Genomic DNA, 13,787 nt, shown 5'->3' on the forward strand with positions numbered 1-13,787 from the left:
TTTAAAATATTATTGACATTATTTTTTTATGGTTTTCTTGTTAGAAAAAAAAAAAAAAATTCATTAATAATTTTTCGGTATCATTGGAAAAAAAAATGAATAAATAAATAAAAATAGTTATTTTTCACAATTGAAAAAAAAAAAAAAACTTTAATTATCATAGTTCAAACGTGTACCGTCCAGGCAGCAAAAAATATAAGTATAAAAATACTAATAGGTTTTATCTTGCTGGTTGTTGCTGTCCTGTGGTGGGTTGATTAATTCAAAGAAAGCCATTAAAATTTTTGTGACTAAACGTTGAAAATTAATTGTTTATTAAAAATAAATAAAAAGACTTAAATGGTGGCTATTTGCTGGTAACGTTGCTATGTTGTGCGCTGCTATCCGGTTAGAGCAAGTTGTGTGTGTGTTGCAGCTGACCTGCGTAAACTGCACTCGCTGGACCCACGCCCTTGTCTTGTGTGCAACCGCATGTACAGTAACTTGTCCAACCTGCGGCAGCACATGCGCCTCATCCACAACCCTCAGAGTGTCACATGCCCCATATGTAGCAAGTCCTTCAAGACCAAGCTATATCTCAAGCGTCATCTGGTCAGCTTCCATGACATCAATCCTATCGACCGTCGGCTTCAAGAGGAAATTTATCAACATCAGGTTAAAATTCCAAAACAGGAACAAACTGTGCCTCCACTACATCAACAACAACAACAGCAACAACAACAACAACAACAACAACAACAACAACAACAACAACAACAACAACAACAACAACAACAACAACAACAACAACAACAACCGCAACAACAACAACAACAACAACAGTCCCAACAACAACAACAATCGCATCTTCAAATTCAAAATGGCATCGAAACATCGATGTCTTCGCAATCTGCTCAACAAAATCAAAATCAGATTGAGGGCAATCAAATCCCGCCAACGGCGTCGTTACAACACCATCTTGGTAGTCCCGAAGAAGTTGTAACTGATGAAGGTAGCAGTGAGGAGAAGCTTCGAGCTTTTCATGCTCATGTTGGTGATAGCGCGTATCCTGTTGAGGTAGCTCAAATCGGTGACTCAAAAAGTTTCGCTGGTGGTATGCTTCAATTTAATGCGTCGTACTAATTGTTTACGTTGTCTTAATCATTATTATTTATTCTTAGTATTTTATTTTAAAATGCGAATAGGGTTAGTGCTCTTCGATTGCATTTATCCTATTAATTTTCAATAATTTTATTTTGAATTTTTTTTTATAAATTGCCAAGCATATAATTTGTGATATGATTAAAAAAGAGAGAATGATTATTTTTTAGTGAACTTGTGATTAAATAGTAAACGTATCTTTATTACTTGATTAATGATTTTAGTAGTATTAACTAAAAATAAGGCTGATACTGTGTATTAATTACGGTCGGGAACCGAAAAGACACGGATAAACGTACAATTCGAAATTTTTCCTCTACGAGTGAAGACATAATAATTTAGTATAACTGTTACGTAAATAATTTTTTACGAACTTGAAACTTCAATTTAAATGTAGGTTGTACATACAATTTTTCGGAAAAAACATATTGATTGTACGTGACACTCGTGTCAAGTTTTAAAACAAAAAGAAAAAAGACAAAAAAAAAAATAAAATGAAATAAAAAAATGAATAAACGAAAAAAAAAAAAAAAGAGGAGAGAAGTGACTAAATAATGCCGTAGGTGGAGCAGCCATCCCACCTCGTACTGATAATTTTTCCGCAGCCAGTTATAATAGTAATAATAATAATAAAAAGAAAAAATCATAAACAAATGGTAATAGTGCAGAAAAAAGCCTTGTTAATTCCTTTGATGCTATACAGTGTTACACAGACTACAGATATTTACAACAATATTATATTCTTACAGAGAATTATATTTACTTTATAATAATTGCATTTTGATGTGTATTGGAAGAAAATTTTAAAATAGAATCATGACAGACAGAAAAAAACAAAAAAATAAAAAAAAACGAATAATCATAAAATATGTTTTCACCATGCACATTGATTGCAATATACAGCCAATCGACAGCTCAACAGAGTAATAATATTTATTATTAAACAGTTATCAACTACAAACCGTGATTGCAAACATTGCAGCAGATTTAATTAAACAGTATATTATAAGGGAGCTTTTGGGTCTGTGTCAATTTTTTCCATTAATAATTAAAATCAATACCTATATTGTTTTTACTTCATATATATAATATAATCTTTATAGTAATTATTTATATTTGTTAACAATATTCTTTATTCCATATGTACAATAATAATAGTAAACATACAATAAGCCGTGATAATTTGTTGAATTAAAGTTGGCATTAAAATTGGATTTTATTGTCACAGACTCGCTCCATGCAACTCCATAGCCATAGTACCATACAGTACAACTCAGGACTTTTTATATTATATTTTACAGATGACAATAGTTCCATAAGTACGATCTATTAAAAGATGTTAAATGTTATCGAGTTTGATTATTATTTTTTTTTTTATAAAATATATCATTAACACGATAATATTTATTGAAATCTTGAGATCGCACTGATCACATTGACAGGCTCCTTTACCTCACATACAATCAAATAAAAAACAGATTACAACTATATATTATTATATATTAAAATAAGTAATACGTTTTACAATAGTATCGGATAAAAATAAGTTTTGCAATGTCTGCAAAACTTTCATTTTTTTAAATCACACTTTCTTTAGTTAAAAATATATATAAAAAATTAAATTTTTTATCAACTTAACAAATGCCTATAATACCAATACTACGATACAAAACAATCTTTATTATCTGTTATTATATTGGTAAGCAAATTATTACAAGAAAACATTTTTTTGCATATTTTTTGTTACAATAAAGAATAAGAAAAGAAACTACAGATATAAATGCAATAGATAATTTGGTTACAATATTGAAAACGGGATGCCCAGCAACATTAAATGACAAGTAGTTTACCGAAATAAGATTAGATTATAAATGTTGCATATCATATTATAATATTGTTATAGATTTTTGCCAAGCAGTGTTTAGAAGCACCCAATCTCGAGTTGTTTGGATCGTACCCATATTGCAATAATACAATTATTAAAGTCAATAGATTAAAGAAGGATAATAAATGACTGAATGGCCTATGTAATTTTTTAATTGAGCCATAATCGCTGGCCGAGCCACCGATAATTGTGATCAATATTTTTTCACAGATATGCATCGATAATTTACAGATTATATAATTAATAATTATAAGCAGAGTTTATAAATAAAAACTTTACGTTGACGCGTACAAGTTAACCATTCGATCCGACACTCGAGATCCATTTACATACAATTAACTAATATCAAGAAATGATACGTTGGACAATGTCGCTTAGAATGAATAGCAAAACGATCATTTCATTGAGACAGGTTGAACTTCGCTGGGCATTAAACACAAACCGGTTACCTAGTTATATCATTAATTCACAGTCCATTTTTGTCGTATTTTTACGATATTTAATTGTTTATCTTCATAACAATTAAATTAAGAACAAGTTGAAAAAAATAATTAAATAATTTAAATATCAGAGCACAAACATTTGAAAAAAAAAATAATAAATAAATAATAGAAAAGGCAAAATAATCTAGCCAATTACGTGCAGCAAGTTGTATAAATTTTTTTTTTAACTTTGATATTTAGTTCTTGAATATACGAGTTATTTTTGGGAATTAGTCACGGAACTGACAAAAAAGTTCAATGAGATCCCTTTCGTGTACTTGAGAGTGAATATATATTTTTTTATTTTAACCGATTATTTTTTTTTTACAATTAAATTTTTTATTTTGAAAAAATTTATTATTTATGTTTTCATAATCTTAAATATTTTTATTAAGCCCGACTACGAGTTTATTTAAAAAAAAAAAAAATTTACTTTGAAATGAGCAAAAAATTTCCTCATGTTTTTGAGATTGAAAATCATTAAGTTAAAAACAAAATTTTTATTTTAATTTAAATATTTTTCGCTTGATAAGTTAAAATAATTGAACGATATATATCGTATGAATTAATATTTTTTAATTATGTGATGTATATATGTAAATTATGCATTTGTATTCACGTTAGATATTATTCTTGTATTCATGTGCTACGTTTAACGATTATTTATAGATAAGCTTAGAACAAAAACAATCTTTTTCTAAGAGCACTTTGTCTGTATCTTCTTGTAAATTTATCTGGACACTGTCAAGTATTTTTTTTTTAATTGTTTGCGGATGAAGGTAATACTGAACTAATAATATTTCCAATTATATTATATACACATAAATAAATACATAAAATATATTTATTTATATGTACATGTGAGTGTAATTTGGTATCTAGTCATTCTAAGCAAATGCTTATGTAAACAAAATCAGTATTTATTTGTATTTTTCGCTTTTTTTATAGTATTTATAGAAAATATGTTATTACATTGTACTATGTCCGGATAAAATTCGAATGTGGTATTAATTTTTTTTTTTTTAATATAGCTTAGTAAGATATTGAAGTACAATTTATGTCTTATTGATTAATTTTTATAAATATAACTTAATTTGCAATCAAGCACATTTATTCTAGATTTAAGATCAACTTTAGTATTCTATCGTTGTAACAGAGAGAAAAAAAAACATTTTGATTTTGATCTGTAAATAATATTTGGGATAAAAGATTCACGATAAATACATTTAATTAATTATCGGAACAACAACAAAAAAATTACAAGAAAAAAAAAAAAAAAAAAAAAAAAATAATAAAAATTAAGAAAAAAAAAACTTTAACCAAATTTTTTTTTTTTCAACTCCAAATAATAAATATATAAATTTTCAAAAGAATGTAGTGAAAAAAAAAATGTATTATTAATGAAATATCTAAATATAATTAATGTTTAAGTGATATTGATAAAAAAAAAATTGTGAAATCAAGTATAGAATTTTCGATTAAAGCTGTCTAACTATTTTAGAAAAGTTAATTTTAAATAATCTGAATGACTGAATTTTGTAAATGAAAGTTGAGATTATTGTCACATGATATTGTATACGTTTTTGTAACGTAAGCGCAAATGAATCAATCGAAAACGTACTTGGCATTATTTCTGACCAGATAATTGATCAGTTGAACCAGTCATTTCGGTCGACGAGATAAAACCAAATGAGTAAATACGATACTTGATTTTCGGCAAGAATAAAAGACTGTAGATTTTAGAAATTTATATTTGGATTAAGATAAAAATTATGATTCGGCATTTAGCGGTGCAAAAAGTTTATTCGTTTACTAAAAGAAAAAGATGAAAAGAAAGTTCAAAATTTATATGTGATATTACTTGTGCCACGAATAAGCTTGGTTGAAATTGAAAAAAAAAATTTATTAACTTCTGATGATAAAATTTTTTCGTAATATGGTGAAAAATTTTTTTGGTTTAACGTCGAATTATCTGAACAGAATGAGCTTACATCAAAACATAAACTTATTGAAGATGAATATTCAAAAATAATCATAAAAAAAACAGTGCAATAAACTTTTTTTATGCACTTGATTGAATTTAATATCTCTCAAGATGTCGTAAATATTTAATAATTCTTCGCAAATTGAAAACAATTATGATTATATATGTATTTTATACTTTTGAAAGTGATAATCTTATAAGTATGTAGTAATTAGTAACATTTATCTATATTAAGTACAATAATTGTATCGATTTGTATACTTATTCCATATCTATTTTTTCACAGCTATTTTATTATTATTTTTCTACGTGCAATTGATTTTATATTCTCTAGTAATTGTTTTATTCCTTTATTTCGAATTTAATTCTTTTTAAATGAGAATTCGAATATGATGTATTATTTTATCAATTTGATTTCAGGACTTTAAAATATTTTTTAAATACATTTTTTTTTTTTCAATAATGAAATATTTCAAATTACTAGAGAATGTATATAATTTTTAATTGTCAATTTTACTATTATATATTATCGGCGATATTAATATTATTGATAATCATTTAAATCCTTTAACGAAAAAAAAAAAAACAAAAAAACAAAAAAAAAATTAATAAATAATTTTAAAAAAATATAATAACCAACCGAAACATCGAGCGTACACCATATACACAATATATTTGACCAAACTTATAAACATCTGCAATCGATTGTGTTTTATGGATGATCAAAAGCCATATGAGTATTCTTTAATTATAAGCGAATACTCTAAAAAATTTTTAAGCAAAAATTAATTACACAAAGTTTTTTTAGTTTAATGAAAAAAAAAAATTTCGAAATTCAAAATTATGTCATTTTTTTCGATCTAAAATGAATCGAGTAATTAATGACTTTTAAGTGAAGCAAAATTCATGGCATATGGTAAAAAATTATTATAATGCAATAGTAAATTTTTTGAAATTTTGTTCTATACAGCTAATGTTTCTCATAATAAATAAACATCTTTTTGTCCGCTACTTTTTTTTGTATTAATTAATATTTATTATCTCATAATCTTCTCTCTCTTTCTCTCTCTCTCTTATTTTCTCATTGATTTAAATTTTTTTCAGGCGCATAGATATTTGAATATTCATGCAGACGCACTCACACATATAACATATGCTTTCATATACTCTGATAAAACATTCTATTGAGAGTTTAACAGTTGAATATACGTATGATTTTTTTTTATAAAGTCACTAAATATTAATATTATCAATGGTTGACATAATAGAAGTATAAACCATTATCGAGCATATGATATCATTCAAAGTCGTGAATTGTTTTATTTTCAGTAACTTTTCTGTCAGATTTAGTATTTTATGATTTTTTTTAGAATTAGTAGAAAGTAGTTTTATTTGTATTAAAATATTTAGGTCATCGGTACAAATTACCAAGGAAAAAATATCCGTGGTAATTTTTTTTTTAATTTTACACATATAATGCTTGCAAAAAGGTTTAATTATACACAGCAAAATAAAATTCCAGACATGTTAATATATATATAAATATTTCAAGCACATGAGTAAATTTATTTATATAATTACACATTTAATATGCTTGAAAAAAGGAAAAGTACAATTACAAGCATGTGAGTAGACATTTTTTTACCGACCATTTTTTCTGTGGACAATTATTTTTCGCTGCTGTGTCTCTAGTAGCAATTTTAGTCAAAATATATAATAAAACAGTATGTATAGATATATTATTTTGCTTGATTTGCTCCAGACTTGATCAAGATTGCTAGTAAGATTTTTCCTAGATTCAAATATTTAGCATATTTCAACGAATCAACAAAATTCTCACATTGTTTAGTTTTGAATTTTATGGGTATAATGTCTAATGACCATTTAAAAATATCTATATATTTTATACTTTCTGTGAGGATCATTTGATTATATACACTAATGCAAAAAATTAAAGGAGCAGAAAAATTTCATAAATTTTTTAGTGATTTTTGGAAGGCTGTAACTTGGTGAAAAATGATCGTATCGAGATTTTAAAAAAAGCATTTTACAGCTTGAAATCTCTAGTTTTGGTGCATTTTTTTAAAAATTTTTTAAAAGCTCCGGTTATTGCGCAAACATGAGAAATGCCGCGAGACAAAAAATTTCTAAATTTTTTTTTTTTTCCGAAGAGCCCACGGACCGCGAAAAAATTCTTTCAACTAAACGAATGCATAGTTCGTTTAGAAAATTTATTCAGCTTCAATTTGGTTTTTTTTTTAACCTCGTAGGACGATTTGTCGCAGAGATATCAGCCTTCAAACAGAAAATGATCCTTTTGGCTTTGATCATCAATATTTCAGGTACCAATGATCGCACAGAAAGTTGAAGGGCGGCGGTGAAAACTTGAATAAATTCCCTATAAGACCCTGTCATTATTTTTTGAAAAAAAAAAAAATTTTTTTATTTTTAACATCCATCAGAAGAAAGTACAGAAAAATGACTTTTTTTGGTTTTTTAGTAAATCAACCGCTACTCTGCAAATATCGATAAAAAAAATAATGTTGCCAGGGAATTTTTTAGCTTAATGTACCCCCAAGACCCCTGTAAATTTTTAAATTGATCTATCGAACCGTTTTTTGGGAATCATCGATCAAAGTTTAGCTAAACAATTAAAGGAGCAAGTTTTGTTCCTTTAATTGTGTAATCATAATCAAAATGAAAAAATTTTAATATCGATACGATCATTTTTCACCAAGTTACAGCCTTCCAAAAATCACTAAAAAATTTATAAAATTTTTCTGCTCCTTTAATTTTTTGCATTAGTGTATCATGTTATGTTTTTTTTTTTATTTAATACACTGCTTACTTGAATTAAGGGTGAATGGCTGAGAAATTGCCATGTATGCAGGAGATAAGCTCAATAAATATATATTGTCACTATTACTACTTTCCCGTCCAGAAATTGAATAAATTTTTAATCATAGCATTTCTATTTCATGTGTAACGCGTGGTTTCATTTCAAATTGCATCCTATAAATGTTTATAGTAAAGACATTTTGTGATTTAGATAATAAAAATAGAGATGTACCATTTAACTAAAATAGGTTATCTCGAAAAATATTGGAAACCTTCTATTGCAATGATCTAATATTTTCTGGATAATAGATACTATTACTATAATATATATTCTGAATATTTTAAACAGAATTTCTACATTGAAAATAGTTTTCATGATTATCAGAATCGATGTGGTTGAAAATTGAGTATGCTTCGTATAAATAAAATATTTTTAAGAAGTATAGTTGATCCTGGAAACCTATCTTAGGTCTTCTTGCTTATAGAGCTTTCAAACATAATTAGACTTATGTTTTTTAATTTTTCGAGCATAAAAATATTCCATAATTACAATAAATATTACAAGTTTCTAAGGATCAGAAGTAGATACAAAAATTGTTTTTTCTTTTACTTGTCGTTTTTTAATATCTTTTTAACAGTATGATTGATTTTAAATAGCTCTTGCAGAAATTTAAAGACTCCCAACATTAAGGGTTAATAGTGTTTTAAAACAAATCCTTCGACAGTTTTTAAGTTAGTAAAAAAAACTAAATAGAAATCAAAAAATTTGCTTTTTTTTAAATTTGATTTATGAATATCATACGAACGATTTATTTAATCAATCCGAACGTTTTATAAAATTTAAACTTTGATATTTTTTTTTATTGTAGCAAGATTTATTCAAAATAATAGATTCTCTCGGAAATTATTGTTTTAACAAAATTTAATAGTACACGGCGAGAAAAATCTCGTCAAAACAACTGAACATTTCGTTACTACAGCTATACTATCTACAGTCAACTTTTTTTATGATATTCTGTATAGTCATTTTGGCGATCCAAGTATCGTCGCGGCGTAACGTCAAAATGGCAATACTATTGTCATTATAGGTATCCGAAGAAACGCTAATAAGACAATCTTGTAGATAGTTTTGGATAAAAAAAAATTAATGTAAATTGAAAGATGTCAAGTTAAGAATACAGTCTCATTAACCATTTCATAATATGATGTTTCAATATTCAAGCTCAGTGACTTATGTTTTTTTTATTAAAAAAAAAAAAATCTTCTAACAAATAATTTTATCGGTTAAATAACAAACAATAAGACATTTTTTAAAACTGAAAATTCACGCTTGATATAAATGTATTAATTATAACAAAGCAAAATAAAATTATATGGAAGCTATAAAATTTTTTTATATTGGAAAATAATTATTAAAATCAGTCCGTAAAAATTTTTAACACAGTCATTTATTTTAATTATAATAACCTAAAAGCTCATTAATCACTAATAAGAAGTATGTGACACAACGCTCACAAAGACTTTTTGATGGTTATCTTGACATTTGCTTAACTGCACAGGTTCCACGTTCTTAATCAACGCTGTTACGATCTATTGTATCGTCAATATAACGATACGAATACTTACAATGACAAAACGATAACCTATTTTCTCAAAATAACTGAATCTCGATGGCAACTTTTCGAAGTATGGTCCCTAGCGAATTTGTTTATACCGAAAATTCTTTTGGGTTCATATCTGGTATAGTAGAAATTAATTAATATTTCGGTATGTTTTAAGAATTATACCCAATTCATACCCAGATTATACTCAAATCGTCTCATGTTTTGGGTATGCTTTTGAATTTTTCATACTTGAGGAGGTTCATCGGATAATCACTTTTCTTACTATATCTTTCAATTTTTAAATACAAATACTTTGAAGTGTCCTGTATACGTAGGAATTTTTCAAAATAGTCCTTGCGGTACTAAATTTCGAAATATTAACAATTATAAATCGTACATTTAACATGCATTCCCTATGTTGACTGTAGTTAGAGTGAGAATTTTATTAAATAACAATCATACTTTTCTTACAACATTTTTCTAAAAGTTGAAAATTATTAATTCAATTTATAACAAGTAATTTTTTTCAATAGAAACATAAACGAGCGGTATTCGTTTTTTTGTAATTAATTTTTAAAGCTTGTTACTTTTAATGATTTTCAAGCTTTCTCCCAGAACCTGACAAGTGAGAGATAGTGACTTGGCAACGTTGCAGTGCGCGGGAAGTTTAAAACACATCCCATTCTCATCAGGAATTTCTCCTCAAGTTGTTTCTTGATCAGTATTCTCAAATTTTAATTTTTTAGCATCAGACATACCTGGTAAAGCATTATTTATTTTCTCAGCAACTTGTTTTTTAATAAATCTTCCGTTCTTTAGTCGCGAAGTCATTATTATTTATTATTTGTTATCTCCAACTATGTATAACCTCGAAATTATTCAAAACACTTTCTACAACACATGTTCAAGGGGAAAAATATTCTAAGTTAGAATGAAACGTAGCCAAGTCTGAGAAAAGATGCAATGGGATCATTTTTATACTTCTGCGCATATAAGAGGATCACAAAAGTGTACTGTATCTCAACCACTTCTTATTGTACTTAAAATGTTTTACACCAGAGAAATCGTTCTAAAAGTTGCGAACTACTGCTACCGATGAACCTCCTTAAATGATACTGAAAAAATATCTATTTCAAGCACGATTTATACTAAAATTATACCGAAATCAGAACGGTTGAGGACAATATCTTTCTATATAAGTCTTTACCTGGGAAAAAGGAAAAATGTTTCTTTGGAGTTTGAAGTAAATAAATTTATTGAATACATAGAAAATTATAAAAATACTATTTCAATTGAGTGTTTAGTATTATAATGCTTTTTGGTAGTAAATACTTAGTTATTTTTTTTTTTTTTAACCAAAATAAAAAAAAATTTTACTGTTATAGTAAATATTTCTGTTTATGTTCGATAGACATACAATTATCATTAATTTATTATTTATTTGATAATATTGCAATAATAGCATAGATAGTTAACACAAATATAATGCATAAAAAAATCAAACCATAAGTAAAAATAAAATTTTCGATTTCATCAAGACCTGTGACAGCGCCATGAGAACTTCACGAGACTCTCAAGTGAGAAGTCGCAAGTTCGAAACCTCATTTAGTTATCTTTTTTTTTTTTTAATTATTTATTAAAAAAAACATAAAAATAAATTATTCAACTTATATACTTAAATACATTAAATATATCGATATCTGAGAAATTATTTTTTTATTTCAGTATAACTTCGGTATAAATTGTTCAAAAACATACCTAAATTATTATTGTAGATGAGTATAATTTGAGTATACCTTTAGAATTCTACTGAAAACATACCGAAATCATACTCAAATACCAGGTATGTTTTAGATATTTTTTTGGTGTAATCGAATTCGCTAGGGGTTCAAATAAAAAAATGAATTCTCATTGGAGGACAAACATTGAATAGTTTATTTAACGATACTATAGATCATAAAAATACATAAGGATGTTGTTAAATTAACTATACGTATTGCAATAATTAACAAATGAATAGTTGTTTTCATAATCAACTGTTTGACTATACTTTAAATCGCTAAAATGACAAAATTTTTCTCGCCGTGTAAAAAATAATTTATTTTTAGTAATGTGTCTTAAATTAATTAATTTACGTGTCGATTGAAAGATACTAAAAAGACGTAATGTCAGTAATTTTTAATACTTTTAGTACATTATGTTGTGAGTTATCTGCAAAAGTAGAGTAAATTGTTTTTTTTTTAATTTTTCGTCGCCAATATCTTTTGAACTAATCAATCAATTTTGATTTCCTCATGGAAATAGTATATATTCAAAATATAAAAAGAATATATTCTGGAATATTATAAGAAATATAAAGAATACAAAAATAATATATAAGGAATATTTAATAATATAATTAAGATATATACTTGATGTATTCTACATACAAACAGAATATATTTATTTTAATATGTTTTTTGCCTGTTTAAATATATTCCGAATATAGATAGAATACATGTAATATATATCAATAGCATGGGAGGAATATATATAAGAAATATTCAGAATACAACAATAATATTATAATAAAAATATATACGAGATGTATACAGAATATATCTTGCCAGACAGACCTGCTGTACTTGCTCTGACACTAGAATCCTACTGGAGAATTTTTTTTTTTTTGCAAGATATATTCTGTGTACATCTCGTATATATTTTTATTATAATATTATTGTTGTATTCTGAATATTTCTTATATATATTCCTCCCATGCTATTGATATATATTACATGTATTCTATCTATATTCGAAATATATTTAAAAAGACAAAAAACATATTAAAATAAATATATTCTGTTTGTATGTAGAATACATCAAGTATATATCTTAATTATATTATTTTATATTATGAATATATACTATTTCCATGGGAGTTCTCAATGAAGAATTCGACGCAGTTTTCGGTCTTTAATGCTGAAAGAATTTTAGAAACTATCAGATAAATAATACTGATGTTATTGGAAAAAAAACTTTTTTTTAATTTTTTTGGTTGAGGGTATTTCTCGAACAAATGATCCAATTTTGTAGGTTAAGGTGGCTTTCGATGCGGATTTCACAGTTTTAGATCTGATTAGATTATTAAATCAATCCATAGAGTATGATAAAAATGATCTAAAAAAGGATTTTTTCGAAAATTTAATTTTTGGAATAGCTCAAAACATACTTTAACCAGTCAAGCTCAAATTCTCTCAGAATCTAGGAATTGATAAGCCCTTTCGAGTGCCGCGTCAAAGATTTAAATCGGTTAATCCATTTGATACACATAAAATATTTACATACGTACACTCAGAAATCTTGAAATTAGTCAGAACATATATACATATATATATATATATATATATATATATATATATATATATATATATATATATATCTTTCTGGTACTTCAAAACGTCAAGATCAGTTCAAAACTCGGATTTCATAAATCTGACCGAAACCAATAATTTCCCTTCTTTTCAAAAATGTTTAATTTTCTTATAGGGATGTTAAAAATAAAAAAAAAATCTGAATATCAGTTGACTCTACGGACCAGTCCCGAAACTTCCCGCTGTTTTCGAGCTCCTTGAGCTCGAAAACATTGGTGTGAATAAATTTTCGAGCTCGAGAGCTCGAGAATACTTTTGTATGCCATTGTTTCTGAATGAAACGTTTTTTACCATTTTTTTCTCCAACGATATCTCTCGAACGAATTGACTGATTGAGGCAGTTGAGGTGGCAATCGGCGCGTTTTCTTGAATTCTAGAGCTGATTAAATTTTGAAATTGATCGGATGAGTCACTTCAAAGATAATCGAAAAAAACCGTTTTTTA

The 13,787-nt window shown here is 26.4% G+C and overlaps 1 protein-coding gene across 4 annotated transcripts in view; it reads left to right on the plus strand.

Annotated features, from left to right (window-relative positions):
- LOC130671741 (putative uncharacterized protein DDB_G0288537) overlaps positions 1–13,787 on the plus strand; it is a 124,921-nt gene that overhangs the window by 3,760 nt on the left and 107,374 nt on the right. For 3 of the 4 annotated variants that reach the window (XM_057475809.1, XM_057475808.1, XM_057475810.1), the window contains exon 7: positions 416–6,136. The exons of the other annotated variant lie outside the window; for it this stretch is intronic. In XM_057475809.1, the coding sequence (XP_057331792.1) occupies positions 416–1,122 (707 nt within the window). In that variant the 3' untranslated portion in view covers positions 1,123–6,136. Of the gene's footprint in view, positions 1–415; positions 6,137–13,787 lie in introns of those variants that run through there. 4 annotated transcript variants of the gene reach the window in all.

Source organism: Microplitis mediator, chromosome 7 (genome assembly GCF_029852145.1).
Source record: "Microplitis mediator isolate UGA2020A chromosome 7, iyMicMedi2.1, whole genome shotgun sequence".
NCBI classification, from domain to species: domain Eukaryota; kingdom Metazoa; phylum Arthropoda; class Insecta; order Hymenoptera; family Braconidae; genus Microplitis; species Microplitis mediator.